General features: G+C 30.5%; 2 protein-coding genes across 5 annotated transcripts; both read left to right on the forward strand.

Moving 5' to 3' along the window:
• The first annotated feature begins 523 nt into the window (after positions 1 to 523).
• On the forward strand, positions 524 to 4,508 carry Scpx (Sterol carrier protein X-related thiolase). Its single transcript, XM_083096751.1, has 3 exons — positions 524 to 1,352; positions 1,432 to 1,807; positions 1,888 to 4,508. Exons 1-3 carry the CDS (start codon positions 923 to 925, stop codon positions 2,702 to 2,704), a joined length of 1,623 nt encoding a protein of 540 aa, XP_082952877.1. The 5' UTR covers positions 524 to 922; the 3' UTR covers positions 2,705 to 4,508.
• A 766-nt stretch (positions 4,509 to 5,274) lies between these two features.
• LOC145971284 (uncharacterized) lies at positions 5,275 to 16,998 on the forward strand. 4 transcript variants are annotated; one of them, XM_083098804.1, is made up of 29 exons: positions 5,275 to 5,604; positions 6,720 to 6,864; positions 6,938 to 7,021; positions 7,193 to 7,350; positions 7,461 to 7,549; positions 7,753 to 7,839; positions 8,456 to 8,621; positions 8,758 to 8,983; positions 10,115 to 10,268; positions 10,469 to 10,598; positions 10,682 to 10,909; positions 10,977 to 11,150; positions 11,251 to 11,411; positions 11,663 to 11,945; positions 12,064 to 12,178; positions 12,284 to 12,398; positions 12,489 to 12,611; positions 12,823 to 13,173; positions 13,403 to 13,573; positions 13,656 to 13,811; positions 13,900 to 14,007; positions 14,081 to 14,356; positions 14,470 to 14,524; positions 14,607 to 14,748; positions 14,825 to 14,933; positions 15,226 to 15,335; positions 15,474 to 15,615; positions 15,670 to 15,773; positions 15,856 to 16,998. In XM_083098804.1, exons 2-29 carry the CDS (start codon positions 6,767 to 6,769, stop codon positions 15,923 to 15,925), a joined length of 4,185 nt encoding a protein of 1,394 aa, XP_082954930.1. In that variant the 5' UTR covers positions 5,275 to 5,604; positions 6,720 to 6,766; the 3' UTR covers positions 15,926 to 16,998. The 4 variants fall into 4 exon arrangements, with proteins under 4 accessions (XP_082954930.1, XP_082954932.1, XP_082954931.1 ...); XM_083098806.1 differs by having other exon boundaries at positions 14,610 to 14,748; XM_083098805.1 differs by having other exon boundaries at positions 6,725 to 6,864.
• Positions 16,999 to 17,146: the final 148 nt, after the last annotated feature.

Raw genomic sequence — 17,146 nt, forward strand, 5'->3', positions numbered from 1 at the left:
TCAGAACTATTTTTAAAACTTATCTATAACTATCAGAAATCTATCCAGAACTCTAAAGAAATTTGCGTTTTTCATATAATAGGGGGCGTCGTGAAGTTAGTTGCCCCCTCCCCCCATTTTTAAAATGGTGTTTTCTTTACTTTAAATGACGGAACTCTTTCTAAAATGGATTGGGAACTCTAGAACTCTACGGGGAGCACCCAGAACTCTAATAATAATTTTTTTCAAATTTGAAGAATAAGGGGCCAACTTCACACAGAGATAAAATTATCAATTTATAATTCTTTAAATATTCTTGTAGAGACAAACGCAACATTATGTGCTTTACAAAATAATAATAAAAATATATTTGATAAAAGCTTCATGTGTCGCACAAATATTTAGTATTTTGTTATTCGACATTTTTACACAAAAGCTTATCAAAAATTTGGATTGTGATTGGCACAGATACTAGATACTAGCGCTTCGTGCGGTATATCGGATAAATGTCGTATATAAGTCCCCCCGGAAGTGGCCGATCTAGTATCTAGTATCTGGCCTGTCCCTGTCATTTGAGTGCGGATCGTGTCGAAGCGAGTGTGGTATTAGTCGTTGCTACAGGCGAAAAATAATTGAAATAGCTTCGTCATTGCAATATCGCAATCTTTTTATAATAAAGGATTAAAGTCCAACAGACGCAAGTGTTTCGGCTCGTTGAGCAGCAAATCTCCGCCAGTTGTACAGCTGCTACGTCTGCGTGCGTCGTCACTTTTTTTTTACTTTCCCGTTCTTTCGCAATCTTGCGATCTGAGACGCAGAAAGAAATTGCGTGATACTTTCGCCTGCGTTTGCTCTTATTCGGTAGAAATTCCTTGTGTGTATCCCTCGTATTTGTCGTGCATTTCGTGTTTCTGAGTCGGAAGGAGAAAGAAAAATAGTCAAGATGGTGCATAAGCCGAAGGTATACGTGATCGGTGTCGGGATGACCAAATTCGAGAAACCCGGCCGGAGAGAGGATTTCGATTATCCGCAAATGGCGAAGGAGGCTGTGACCAAGGCCTTACAGGATGCGCATGTAAATTACGAAGATGTCCGAGCCGTCTGCGTTGGATACGTCTACGGTGACTCCACTAGCGGTCAAAGGGCGATCTACGAGGTCGGTCTCAGTGGATGTCCCATTTACAATGTCAACAACAATTGCTCAACCGGCTCCACCGCTCTCTATCTCGGCAAGCAAATTATCGAGGCTGGTAATGCCGATTGTGTGCTAGCACTTGGATTTGAGAAGATGGAGCCTGGCTCATTGTCGGCGAAATACCTAGATCGTACAAATCCTATGGATAAACACGTTGAGCTGATGGCAGATATTGCAGGTGAGTTATAGGTTCCTAAAAAGTAAAGTAGCATAATACTTGATACGCGATAATTTATGTATTTCACGTTTGATTGTAGGCATTTCCAACGATCCCATGACTGCGCAACTTTTTGGTAATGCTGGAATTGAACATATGCAAAAATATGGCACAAAGCCTGAACATTTTGCAAAAATTGCATATAAAAATCATTTGCATTCTGTAAACAATCCCTATTCGCAATTTCAAAAAAAGTATACTTATGAGGAGATAGTGAATTCTCCAAAAGTATTTGGACCGTTGACAAAGCTCCAATGTTGTCCTACTTCTGATGGTGCAGCAGCTGTCGTTCTGGCTAATGAGGAGTTTGTTCGAAAATATCATTTAGAGTCGCAAGCTGTTGAAATTCTAGCTATGGAAATGACCACTGATAAACCTTCAACGTTTATTACTCGATCGTGCTTGAATATTATCGGGTACAAAATAGAAACGATTAAATATTAATTTAATGAAAACACTTGACATTCTACTAATTTGCAATTATAATATTTTGCAGATATGACATGACAAAAAACGCAGCCAACAAAGTCTTTGCATCGACCAATTACAAACCGAGTGATGTAGATGTGGTAGAGTTACATGATTGCTTCTCCATAAATGAGTTGATTACTTATGAAGCTTTGGGATTGTGTCCTCCTGGACAGGGCGGCAAAATGGTAGACTCTGGAAACAACACCTATGGTGGCAAGTACGTCGTGAATCCTAGCGGCGGTTTAATCTCAAAGGGACATCCATTAGGTGCTACGGGATTAGCTCAATGCTCCGAACTTTGCTGGCAGCTTCGGGGCGAGGCTGGCAAGAGACAAGTGCAGGGCGCGAAATTGGCACTGCAACATAATATTGGTTTGGGTGGTGCGGTCATCGTAGGTCTTTATCGTTTAGGTTTTCCGAAACAGGCGGTAGTCAGGAAACACGTGAATATAGCCGCTGACCCAAGCGTATTCAAAGCAAACGTATTGTTCAAATTGCTGGCGATTGCGATGGAAGAGGACGAGGATGGTCTAATCGACAGAGTGCGCGGCATCTACGGATTTAAAGTTATAAATGGCCCCGGTGGTGCCGAAGGATATTGGGTCGTGGACGCTAAAACAGGCACAGGAAAAGTCGAGTATAACAGCAAAATTAAACCCGAAGTTACATTTACGATTAGTGACACCGACATTGTCGACTTTATCTCTGGGAAATTGAATCCACAAAAAGCTTTCTTCCAAGGAAAAGTCAAGATTCAAGGAAACATGGGGCTTGCTATGAAATTGCCTGATTTGCAAAAACGTGCCGCTAAGAAAATTGAATTGCTTCGTTCAAGATTGTAAGATGTACGAAGTGCGAAATTTGTTAAAATAACGTGCATATAATTGCGAAGCACAAAACATATCTCGCGTGCTTTATCTTTTCCACTCTATTTGGCTATCAAAACTGACAGTTTTTATCGAGAATTTCATATTTACGATCTGTAATCATATGGAATGTAATAATATGACAAACCTGAATTTCCGATAAAGCTTTAATCGGAAAAAACAGATGATAAAGATAATCTTTTGTATATATTGATAGATACAAAGTCATTATTATGATACATTAATAATAAAATTATTTGAGCATTTTTATATGCTCGTATGCATGATATTTGCATGTAATAATCTCAGTACAATATACATACAAATATATACAATCTCTGGAATATAATAATCAAGATAAGCATATACATAAATTCTCTCTTTAATTCAACATTTTTATTTTGTAATATATTTTTGAAATATGTATCTTATGTTGTGACATATGAATATATATCAAGATAACATAATATTGCATAATTGTGTGAATTTGTAGTAAATTTTAGAGAGTTACTCAAATAAAAATTAATTTTTAAAAATTTGAAGATTGTACAGAGATGAAGAGAGAGAAAAAAAGTAACTTATATACTTCGAATTAAGATCAAATGCAAAGACTTCATATCTAGATACTGATTAACCAATATAAATGTATATGTGCTATTAATTGTATAAATAATTTTTTATACTTTGTTTTTCAGCTCAATTATTCTCGAATTAGCTATGTATTGTGAGAAGTATAATATAATTGCAGTGTCATTCCTTAAGATGCACTTATATTTATCATGAACACAGTTATATAAATGCATCATAAGCAATATAAATGAATTGATTTGTTAATTAAATTTTACTTATTGTTCTAGATAAACTTTTGTTATTCTAGATAACTTTTTGAAAAAACTTTCGGGCAAAGTAAAATATTAAAAAAAAAAAAAATTTTATTTCATACATATACTCGTTTCTATTAAATAGATAATTGGATTAACTAATCATATATATATTTTTCATATTTTTAAAATTTAATTACAATAATACATAAAAGAAATTATATATACATATATAAAATCTCTTTTACATTGTATTGTAAAAAAGATTTTATATATGTATATATAATTTCTTTTATGTATTATTGTAAATAAATTTTAAAAATATGAAAAATCTCTATATAAAAAAAGATTATTTTTTTAATAATTTGTATACAAATCAAGTATTTTTTTTATAACTAACGACTTATGTTAAGATAGAATAATTAGTTGTCAAATTTACGTTTTATGGAGCAATTTAACTTTTTAATTTGGCATTCCATAATCGTTAGAAATTTTTATTTCTTAATACAATTATAAAGGAGTACGGAATATTTTATAGATAGAGATAATACATTTTTATATACACCGGGAAGAAAACAGATGTGGGCTTAATAAACATTGTAAAGAAAAATTTAGTTTTACAGTTCTCTTATATATCTGTATGAAAATATAAAATCAAGGGCAAAATAAAAATATCTTTTATCAAAGTCTTCGAATTTAGGAAAAAATAAGTTTCAACAATGTGCAATAAATTCTCATTGCATTAAAGTGCATTGCATTTAAAGGATAAGTGACACAACATATGCGAAATATTAAGATATACATTCGATATATATATTAATCACTTTAATCACAAGGTGTTATAATAAATATATTAATTATATACTATGTTTATATAGGTATATTATATTTTTAGTACGATGTAACATCGACGAAATATTTCAAAATGGTATATTAATAAAAGTTGATAAAAATAAGTAGTTTTTATTTTGATCTTTTCTTATATATATTTTCGCTATATATTTTTTTTTCATCGTGAATATACATTTTATTCCTTTTACCTTAAAAATAATAATCTTCGTGAATGTATTTTGTTAATATAATTATTTATTTATCTTAATTATTCATAGATAATGATTGTACAATGCTATTTTTCCTTTTCCTTATCATAATATTAACATTCTTGATTACGTAAAAGGCATTAGTAAAATTAGAAGATTAAGATAAGTAAGTAGTAAACAAGGTACATATTTATTATCGAAAACTCATGATAAATTTATCCATATCTACAGATATATGTAATAAAATAGAATTGATCAGTTAATTAATCCGAGGTGCTTGAATCTCAAAAAATGAGATCTAATGTGTGCATATGTTATATTAAAATATACATTTAATATAATAGATTCTTTTAAGATAGATAAAGGGAAAAATCTGGCAGTTTTTCGAATGCACAATCGCGAATGTATCACCTTCTTATGTATAATAGAATTAAAATAACAAAAACTCAAATTGTTGACTTCCAAGTTCAATCGCGGCAGTGTTGCTTTTGCTCGCACAATTAAAGTGAAAAATTGAATAGAGAAAATTTCGCTTCGCAGATACGCGTGCATATATAAACGCATATACACACACGCGTGCATAGTTTTGAATGTATTTTGCCGCTTCCTTATATTTATAGCTAGAGATAAATATACATTTTGGCATATGTCCAAAATATACCCGCACACAGTTAGTTTGGCTACGGATAAAACCCGTAATAGCGGAGCTGTGTCAGTGCTATTAGTGATGTACGTGGCATAAGAATCTTACGCGAACGCGTAAAAAAGAGAAGAGATGCATAAGATCCGCGAATAGAGGCGAATTTTCTTTCTTTCAAGGAAGAACGAGATTGCGAGAGACTATCTTAAACGATGCGAGTGTTGCCCGATTACGCAAATATGATTACCGTGTTCATTCAGAATGGAAGCAATCCTGAGGAACCCCCATTTCTGACCGATCGATCAGCATAACTTAGGATAAATTTTATTCACGTCGGGTCCGCTATATTTGTGGATTAATATCGATACCTATCCAGTAAGTAGTAGTACAATGTACAATTGTACAAAGATTGCGTAAGAGAGATATAGATTGCGATCGCGATCAATGTGATGTCTTTTTTATCCTCCTCGGCTTTTTATTCTTTGCTTTACGTAGATAAGAGATTGAAAAAAGAGAAAAAAACAGCATTGAACTTTGATCAATAAACCGCAGGTATATAATTCTCCAAGTGCCATTCCTGTTATGTATGCATTGCAAAAAATATGCGAAGATGAGACAGTACAGTTCGTCTTTCTAGCAAAGAATTCGATAATTAAAATCATTTTTTTCATGTAATTTTTCATACTAGTAACTTGTTTTTATTTTATAACAATAATATTATATTTTTCAAGATTATAATTTAGTGAGAATTTAAAACAATATGAATTTAATAATTTCAGATTTTTATAGATAAAAAAATAATCTTTATATGATATTTTTTTATCTTTATGTTAATGTCAATATAACGATGTATAACATGCGTGATTCTTACTTTGGATTCTTTTTTAAATTCACCAATAATTTTAGATATCTATGCAAACACAAGCTAAGAATAAGAGAGTAAGAATTAAAAGACAATCCATATCGGTAAATTTATCAAAATTACTTTTCTTTTCTGATGAGACTGTATCTCGTGACGTCGATCGATTGTATTTACATTTGCCTCTCACGCGCTGCAATTTTTTTTTCCTCTTTACTCTTCTTTGATTGCGTTTCTGTAAACAATATTATTCAATCCAGCGTATCATGTAACGGAATTAAAAAATATATATACATAAGAAAATATATCTTATCGATAAATGTGCTTTATCGATAAAAGTGCTTAAAAGAAATTAAAATATTTTACTTTTATATAAATTTTTTTCATGTTTTTATAATTATTTTGATAATTATTTTTTCGCGCGCGCGTATTTAAATAATATTAAAGTAATATTAATGATAGATAAGAGAAATAGAAATATATATCATAGCTGTATTAAAGTAGCTTTCAAGACTAGCATGAAAGATATTTTTCTATTAGATTAATTATTATAGAGATAATTAAACATTCTTTTTCTTACACTTTCCTTTTTTTACTCGAAAATATAAATATATATTCGTTTAATTTTAAGTACAGATGATATAAGAAAATAATTGAAGGAAAACGTTTGTACACAAAATGCACTCCATGTATTCGTCTAAGAAAGGCGATCCTCTTTGCCCTTTGGGTTTTCATCCACAAGTACGGTGGCCAACGCGTTGCAAACGATGTTTTAGGTAATTATTTTCAAAAGTCAAAACATTAAGATAAAACGTGTATTTCAAATTATATGCCCGAATTAATCTTTAGGGATTATAAAGAGCATGGCGGGAGAAGAAACAGTCTCGGAGACATCACATCTTCTTCCCCTAGTCTTTCTTTGGACTCATCGCGGTAGGTTCTGTCGTCATAGATTGGACAAAATACTTATTCTTATATAATGCGCATTTGTAATCAGCATGTTACTCGAAATTTGAATATTTTAATATATCTTATAACATATTTTAAAAATTTTAATTGTATATTTCGGATTATATTAACTCTTATCACAAATAAATGTTAAAGCGGCGCCGAGAGCAAAAGGACGTGGTCTTCCGCTACGAATTTGGCGAAAGATGAAACCAAGAATAACTATTCTCAATCAGCGACGACGACCGGATGGACATCCTTGATGGATCTTTCTGCCATAGATAAGGATGCCCAAGATGCTCCCAAATTAGAAAGTAATAAAAGCGAAATATGGATAATAATATATTAAATTAATATTGGAAAATTTTAATAATTAAATTTCTAATCAGATTTTTAAATTATGTTAATTTGAACTTTATTACAGATGTTAGAAAACCAGCAAAGCTTCAGATAAAAAATGTAATAAGCAACAGCGGAGGCACTTCGGATAATGATGTAGAGTTTATAATTCAGGTATCTCTTTGTTACTTAAACCACTAGTGCATGGAGAATGTTTTTTGTCGCAATAAAACACACGCACGCTTGTAAACTTCTTCTTTATGTGAAGATGTCTTATACCGACTTAATTGTACAGCAGACGGTAGTATAGTAACATTCAATGATAAAAGTGAGCAAATATAAGATTCCATTTTGCGCTCTCATTTATCATACTTTAGGTAAAGAAATCACGGCCAGCACCGCCAAAACAGGTGGTTGAGGATGGCCTGGATAATGTCATGGTAAAAGGAGAGGAATCCGAGAAGGTGAGACAATTATCGCTCTCGTTATTTAATGTACACGAATTATTGCGATAAATAATAATTATAATATATGTCGTCCAACGTGTATCACTGTATGCACTTGTATATATATCAACTTCATAATGTTGTCATTTATGAAGCACGTGCGATCATCTTCTTTCGATTAATCGACTTTTGATAATCTTGCTCTGATAAACATCAGAAACTTTTACTAAATGCACTAAATGCAGTTCATTTAAATGTTAATTAACTTAATCAGATATTAACTCTCTGTACAATCGTAAAGTTACGTTCTGTATATAATATAAAATAAGTTTAAAAAAAAGATTTCGAAATCTCTACATATATGATAATATATTTATATATTAAATATGTATATTTTTAATCTTCTTTTAAATCTGACTTCTTTATGTGATAGAAAATAATTTTGCGCATATACAAGAATGCATCTATAAGAATGTATTGAATTACTGACAAGACCACTGTTATATTTACATTACATGACATTTTATATGAAATATATTTATATAGATTATGTATATAAAAGTCAGAACCGAGAGGATTAAATACAATTAGATATGTAAATAACATAATTAATGACTATGCTTACCTCTCGCAGAATGAGATAGAGAAATTAAAATCCCAATTAAATGATATGAGAGCGAGATGCGAGAAAGCGGAGAAAGAAAAAAGCGAGATATGGCTGCGTCGATTGGCGACTATGGATACGATGTCGAACAAAACATCAACGAGTGAAGTGGCGAAACTACAAAAGAAAAACGAAGGTATTAGTTTCTCAATTTTGTAGAAAGTATGTTCAACAGAAAAATTCTTTTCCGCTATAAAATAATATTTCTTGTTTCATTCGTATTTGGAAAATTTATTTAAATTTAATCATTATACATCATATTCGTGTTTTAGTGCTTGTACAAGAAAAAAATTTATTATTGACAAAGATAAAAAATTTGGAGAAAGAAACGATTGGTAAACCGTACAGGGGTGAAAGGGACAAAATGCATGACGAATTACGTTCGAAACTTAAGGCGGCGGAAAACCTTTGTGAAAGTTTAATGGACGAAAACGAAGATATGAAAAAGGAAATTAGACAATTAGAAGAAGAGATTTATGAGTTGCAGGATAATTTTAGGTATTACATTTTTTTGCGCTATAAAAAATACCATTAGGTATCCTACTATCCTACTATATTCCGCTTTGTGATGTATTATGCATGTTATTTGTTGTACTGTTTCAGAAAATTACAATCCCTGTATTAATTTTACATTTGATAACATTATTTCATACATCTTTATACATTACTTTATTAAAGATATATATTATATATGTTATTTTATGATATGTGTAAGGTATAAATCATTTTAATAAAAATACTATAAAGCTTTAATTTTGTTTTTAAATTATCGTCTATAACAACGGTGATCTTTGGTATTACAAGATTTATATTGATTTATAGTGACTAATATGTTGACAATGTTTTACTCGAACTAATTATGAAGTACGACTCTCTCGTTATTGCTGTAAATTGAATGATTCTGTTAACTGACAGTTTTTAACATTGTCTCTTATATATTTATCAAGATCGGTATCTCTGTTCCTTTTGGTGAAGATTATTGCTGTATATCATTTTTGCAACAAGATTTTTACTGTTCTAAAATCTTTATTCACAAAAACATTTTTATACACGGAAGAATGCAAAATAATATTGCATAAAATTGAATTATTTCATGTAAATATTTGAAAATTTATATGTCGAAAATGAGATGTGTTTCGAACAAAAGGATCAAAATCTTTTGCAAAATGAGCTATATGGATTGTTGCAGGACGACGATTTGGACAGATTTGCGACGTATGTGATCCTAACACGACGACACTCTTGTATTTCGTCAAATACGGAACCATGGGGGTATCCTTGTTTGGTAATCGAGCTTATATATAAAATTTATAAATTTTTTATTGCTTTTATTGCTTTTTTTGTGGGATCACATTTATTTTTTGCGAACGAGACGCAAAAGAAGTCTAAGCGAAGAGATATTGAGAAAATTATATTAAAATTTCACAAGATTTTTTAGGATTCTTAAACAAAGCTCTATATGAAATGTTATACTTTTCTTTTCTTTGATAAATTTTATATAACATTTCTTTCATGCGCGCGTTTATAAGGAACAGAGATACTTAAATGCCAATCAAATCCCAATGGTTACACTGCACACATTACAGTGCAATATATGTTACTTATACGAATATAATTTTCGTACATAAGGGACGAACAAGCAGACGAGTATACCCGTTTGCGAAAAAATTTGGAGCAATCAAACAAAAATTGCCGAATATTATCGTTCAAACTGAGGAAAGTAGAACGCAAATCCGAAGAATTAGAAAACGAACGATCCGCTCTAGAGAAGAAATATGAAGAGGTAAATATAATATAAAAAAAAAACTAAGCAAATATTATACTCTATTAATATTAAAAGAAAAATGTATATAATTAATTTTGTTTCTTGTGTTTTATATATTATTAAATATTAAATATTAAATATATTATTAAATATATTCACTAAAGATTCTGAGAGATTATAAATTTATACTGCATGTAAAATATTTCTATTTACCTTAGATGAAGAAAACAGAAGAAATTCTGCAGAAAGTAAGTAACGCATTCCAGGAAAGAACACAAAAGAAGGCAACAGATACCACAACAAAAGTGCAACTCAAAAAGATGGTTGATGAAATGGAAAAGGAAATAGGTTTGTTGTACTTTTATAAATTTCGCTAAAATCAAACACATTTTATATTAATTTCGAACGATCAATCTTTATCAATACTTTAGAAGACATGCTGAATATCTTCTCCAACATTAAAAATGGACATAATGTGGATATACCGGATATGAAATCGAAAGATAATAATAATTTAAAGTACGATAAACTTCTAAAGGAACATGAACTCCTTAAAGAAAAACTCGAATCTGCTGTGAAAGAATTAGCCAGTGAAAAAGAAAAGAAAAAAGTTCAATCAAATGTAAAAGAAGATACTAAAAATTTGGATTTACAAAATGGTACATCTATCAATTAAAATTATATACAACATGATTAAACGTATTTAATTTCTAAATTCTATTACAGTGAAAAAGAAGTTAGACGAAGCAGTCATTTTACGGGAAACTGAAAGAAAAGCGTGGGATAAAGAAAAATTGGCGCTTTCGGAAGAGAAGGAAAAATTGAAATCGAAACTTTTATCGCTATCAGCCGAGAAATTAAAAATTTATAACGAGGTTGTACAACTGAAAAAAGACATCGGTAAAGCTTAAATTATAATTTTAATTATATATAAATTATATATAATTTTAATTATATTAAATATATATAAATTATACATAACATGATTTTTTAAATATAGACACTGCTAAGTCGTCGGAAAAAAATACTGCAAAGATGGAAGAAATAATAAATGAAATAAAAGAAAAACTATCACAAGAGCAAGAAAAGTGTAAACGATTACAGAATGATATATCATCGTATACCGAAAGGGAAACGAAAATGTCGCAATCTATAACATCTGTAAATATATTTTTTCTTTATTTTAATATGTATTTTTAATATTTTCTTATAGTACATAAAATTTTTAATTATTATTTTATATATAATAATTCTTTATATATATAATATATATATAATAATTTTATATATATATATATATATATATATATATATATATATATATAATTATATATATAATATATATAATATATATATAATAATTCTTTTACATATATCTTGATAATCGAGTTTTATTTTTTTGGTAAAAATAGGTGGAACAGGCAAAAACTAAACTCGATGCTGAGGTGAAACGTTTGAAGAAGGAATTAGAGAATTCAAAATCTACTACATCAACAAAAATCACGGATCTAAATGCAGAGATTGCGGCGCTTAAGCAGGAAAGTGAAAAATTAACATCACAACTTGACAGTGAGAAAGAGGCGAAAGAAACCGAAATAGAAGCGCTCAAGAAAAAGATAGCTTCCTTAGAAAAAGCCGGGCAAAATACAAAGCGCATGAATGAGATGAAACAGACTTACAATGAGAAAATTTTGAGTACAGTATCAAAAAAATATTATATTAAATGATTTATTTTGAATTTTCATTATTTCTTTGTTTCTGAATTGGTTCTCTAAATTTATCACATGGAGATGTAATGTGATACAATTTTCAGATCTCGAGAATGACATTAAAAAACAACAACAAGATCAAGAAATTTTAACTAAAAAATATCAAGAGCTTATGAACTCAAAGCTACAACTTGAAAGAGAAAATGAATCTTTGAATAGGTAAACAGCAATTCGACACTAACTGTGTGAGGAGTAAGAATTTACTGTCAACAATATTAAATGCTTCGTGTGACTTTCTTCATTTAATCTTACGTTTTATTATAGCAAATGTTCCGAGTATAAAAAGGATCTAAAAAGTATTCAACTAGAACTTGATGAATTACGTAATTCAATAAAATCGAAAGAAAACGAGTGGCGATTAGAGAAATCTGTTCTAGAGGTATACATATAAGTTTTATTATTGATTATTAATCTATAAATTACTACAAATCATTTTCGAAAATTTCATTCCTTTGATTTATAATTTTAGAGCCAAATTCGTGAGAATCAGTTACCGAATAAAGTTATTGTGGCAGAATTAAATGATGAAATTAATACATTAAAGAAAGAAAATGCCACTTTATTGGAACGGTTGGAGGATGTAAGGAAAATGGTAAGTACGTATTTATTTAATTTCTCGTTACTTCGAGAATGTATGGAACTGCATCATTCTATTATCATACTTTTTGTTTTTTTTATATATTTTGTTTCTTTCTCCTATACTTATTTTATAAATATAATTTTCTATTATTGTATTTATATAATTTTTTAGAATTTATATAATTTTGTATTTATATAATTTATATAATTATATAATTTTGTAGAATGACGACTTGTCTGCAAAATTGAAAGATTATGAAGCAGTATCAAAAATTCATCAAGTGTTAACACCCGATACTACGGCACTGGAATCCGAAATCCGAAAATTAAAGAATGCCCTGACAAATACGGAAAAAGCCAAGAAGGCAGATTTGGCGCAATGTAAAATGCGCTACGAGCACAGGATTACGGCGATCAACGATGAGATACAAGCAATCCAGAATCAATTATCGCGATATAAACGCGAGCGTGATACTTATAAACACATGTTGGAAGGCGCGCAAAAAACTATAGGCGAGCTAAAGTCCACGAGACAAGGCAGACTATCCAATGCATCCTCTGGAAAATCGGACGAGGTTAATACTTAACGATGCAACATACTTTTGTGTATCTTGCGTTAAAGCTGTTACAAATGTTTTAATATTGACAATTCTTTTCGCGATGGAAAATCTATTTTTTCATATTAACATAACATTAACTATTATCGATTTAATTTATATAAATTTATGAAATATTATATAAAATATATTACATAATATTTTTAAAAATTTAATAATTAAATCAATTATATATCTGTTCTTTAAGGATGAAGAATCATCAAAGGCTAATGTGTTAGTACTAGAAAAACAAATCAGTTGCATGGAAGATGAACTCTCTGAAACAAGATTGGAAGCCTCCAGACTAAAGGCCGAGTTGGTTTCGGAAAAATCTGCTAGTCACGTTAAAGTCTCTGAATTGCAATCTCGAATTAATGAGGTAATTAAGAATTTAGTAGATGCGAATAATACATAACATTTGCAAGTCTGCTTATATTCATATTTATTTCTTGCAATTGCAGTTGGAGGAGGAGCGATTACTTACCAGTGGACGTTCGAAAATTCCAGGATTGAAAGTGCGAATGGAGTTAGCTTGGCAAAAAGAGAGAGAAGAACATCAAAGATTGCTGCAGGAAACGGCAACGCTAGCGCGAGATTTGCGGCAAACGTTGTTTGAAGTAATGATTAGCAATTTAATGCATAAATCAGAAAATATAGTCAATTCGCAGATTTTTTATTTACATCTCTACGGATGCTAATTTACAGATAGAGAGAGAGCGCAGTAAAGAACGTCTTGAAAATAAAAGGAGACAAGATCAATTAAAGAAAGTATTCGATGAAGAAAAGGAAGAAAATAAGAAAAAATTATTAGAGGTATAATTTTAAATGATCTATTAAATATAGAGGCCATAATTCTTATTTTCTTAATCGTGACAATCGATTCTAGCTGCAATGCGATCTACTTGAGCTGAGGGATGCGCACGCAAAATTAAGAACGAGCAATGAAAAGATGAGACGCGAGAAAGAGCGGCATGAGAAAGAAAGACACGAACTCAAAGAAGTGATATTGAACAAGTGCAAATTGGAGCAAACTGAGCTGCGTAACATTAATATTCTTATGCAACAAGTTCAAGATTTGCTACAATTGTTCCCTGAATTAAATACTATAACAGAGAACGGAACACCCGATGCATATACACCAACTCCGCCGAGACGATTAAGGGTATAAGATATGAACATTTGTATAATAATAATATAATTAATAGTAATATGTCTCTTTTTGTAATCGATACAAATATAAAAAATAGTAAATTATCTTTCTCTAATATTTTTCAGGGACCAAAATCAAGAGAATCATCACCAATGTTGGAAATGAAGAACGACGTAAAAGGTATTCATCAATAATATAAATAATTTGCTTGAATTTTAACATTTGTACATATCATCGTTTTAAATTACATAAATGTTTGTAGTAGGTACTCCAATACTCGGAGAAAGAACAGAGAAATTAGAATACACTATTAAAAAATTAATGGACGTAGCGAAGGAACTTAAAGAATCAAAGAAAATAACAGATGAAACCAATTCAACGCGATTGAAAAAAATGGGAAAGAGGTGAGCTTTGTAGTTATATATCAAATCTCTCTTGGAAACTATCAAGAATGCGAAAATTATTATATTGTTGCTATAGATCAACGTCAGTAGAGAGCGATCCAGGAAAAGGAGTGGTCTTGAATCGCACTAAACCACGTTTAAAAAGAAAGAGTCTCTCTTTGGAACAAACGACTGGACGTCAGCAAGTGAGTATAGGCCGTTTCATATAGAACAAAAAAATTTATGAAATATGAAAAATAATTCTTTTGTATGAAATAAATGTGTTTCATACAAATATAATTTTTACCTCCATTAGTTGTATAATTTTTTATAATTATATGGAGCAAAATTTCGATTTTAAATATAATTTTATTCGAGTCTAAAATAAATTTCATATGCAATGTCCATTATAAAATTATAATTTAAAAAATATAATTTATTTTTAAAACTCCCAAGGTTTTTATTATAATTACTCACTTTTGCATTCAAAAATTTTAGTCTCCAGCTATTTGGGGCACCGATAGCAACTTGTCGAGCATGCAATCATTGGAGGGATCAGAAATTGATTCTCGCGGAGCTAGTTTGCAGAGAGATTCCAGTGTAGACAGGTATTTAATATTATATATTTTTTATAATTATATTATACATATTTTTGGGTTCATACGAGTTCATTGGATTCATTCTCGAACGCGCGAAACATTGATAAAATAACAAGTATTCCTTAAATAAAATTTATTATTGTTTAGTCGTCTTTCCGGAGGATCGACAAAGAGCGAAATGTTAGATCGAGACAAAAAATATGGTAAAGGAATAATACGAAAATTAACACACAAGTTAACTAAATCGTCTAGTGTAGATGACCCGAACATGACCGACTACTCGCTGCAGGTAAGAAAAGATTTGAATATTTGGAATTATTTTTAATAATCGAATACTTGACAGACATCTGGTTCTGAAACCAGCATCAATGAAAGCAGTAAGATGGAGAAGAAGAATTTAAAGACGAAATTAACAGCTATATTTAAAAGAGGTTCAAGAAGCAGCAGGTATGCAAAAAAAATTGTTTAATAAATATATAAAAATGTACACACTCATTAATAAAGCTAATGTACTTCCCTCCCATTTCAGTGTAGAGAAAAAAACTGGACCTGGTAATTCCAGCAGACCTGCTTCTAGAAATTCCATGACATCAGATTAATAATCCCGTATGTGCGATCTTACTAAAGGGCTTGATACTTTACCTAAACATTGCGATTATTTTTTCCTAAAAATATAACGTTACATTCGACTATATAATAAAAAAGCAGACTGCTTCAAGTTCGTATTTAGATATTGTATAATCAGAGAGCACAGTCGGCATCAAGTATGCATGAAATTACGTACGTTTAGAATACGTATTCAGGTACAATGAATATTAGATAGCACATAAGGAATCTACGTTTAAATTTTCGCAAAGAATAGAAAAATATGTACATGTATACGTGTATTTCTGCACATCTCGAGTACACAGTCGATTTATTTAATCCTTAAGGGGATCCTGTACTGAACGGCGAACTCTTACACGATTACAGCGCCCTCATCTAATTCTCAACCCGTATCTCTCTCTATCACGTTATTTATAAAGAAGATGCACTGCTTTTTCCACTCTACTTTACCGATATTTCAGGTACATACGGACTGAAATTTTCGGAATAATGCCATTTATTAATTAGGCAACTAAATTCAGTTTTTATAATTCTACAATGTTCTACGGTGCAGTACACAATTGGGGAAACTACTGTTTTATGCATAAAAGCTATAAAACTTTTATAAGAAGCTAATATTTGTACAAGTTGACAGCTCTGACGCCATGTTGCTTTAACATGTCGATAAATAAAAATGTTATTTTATACTTATTTTCTTTCTCAATATAAAATCTCGTACTATATAGAGTTTTCCCGTGTCCGTTTGCGTGTATACTTCAATTCTGGAGAAGGATTTTTAATTCTATACAGGCAATAAAAAATGGCATACTTCCGAAAATTACGGTGTTTTCGTCGATATTACAGGCGACTCCGGCATCCTCTTAAATCACGATGTCATCTATGTCGTTTTAATATCCAGTCTAAGTAGTCTCTATTTAATTCATTCACTTTAAGTAATTTTTTCACAGAAAAGCACGCGCAAATCGAAAACGATCCGTGCATGATTATAAGTGAGTGTAAAACATATGTACATATCCTTATAAAAGTGTAATACACAATTATTTGGAAAATATAATATATAAAGTTACTGGTTGTGTACTAGGAATTATTCATTTATTTTAAAACCGTTTGCATCAGAAAATTAAATTTTTATTATCAATTTTACCACATTTTATCATCAAAATGAGCGTCTCGTGCAACCAGCAGCATCTATGAACAAAATATTTTTACTTTAT

This window comes from Camponotus vicinus, unplaced genomic scaffold, assembly GCF_025532165.1.
Source record: "Camponotus vicinus isolate PSW18456_S1 unplaced genomic scaffold, iyCamVici1.0 SCAF_4, whole genome shotgun sequence".
In the NCBI taxonomy this organism is placed as follows: domain Eukaryota; kingdom Metazoa; phylum Arthropoda; class Insecta; order Hymenoptera; family Formicidae; genus Camponotus; species Camponotus vicinus.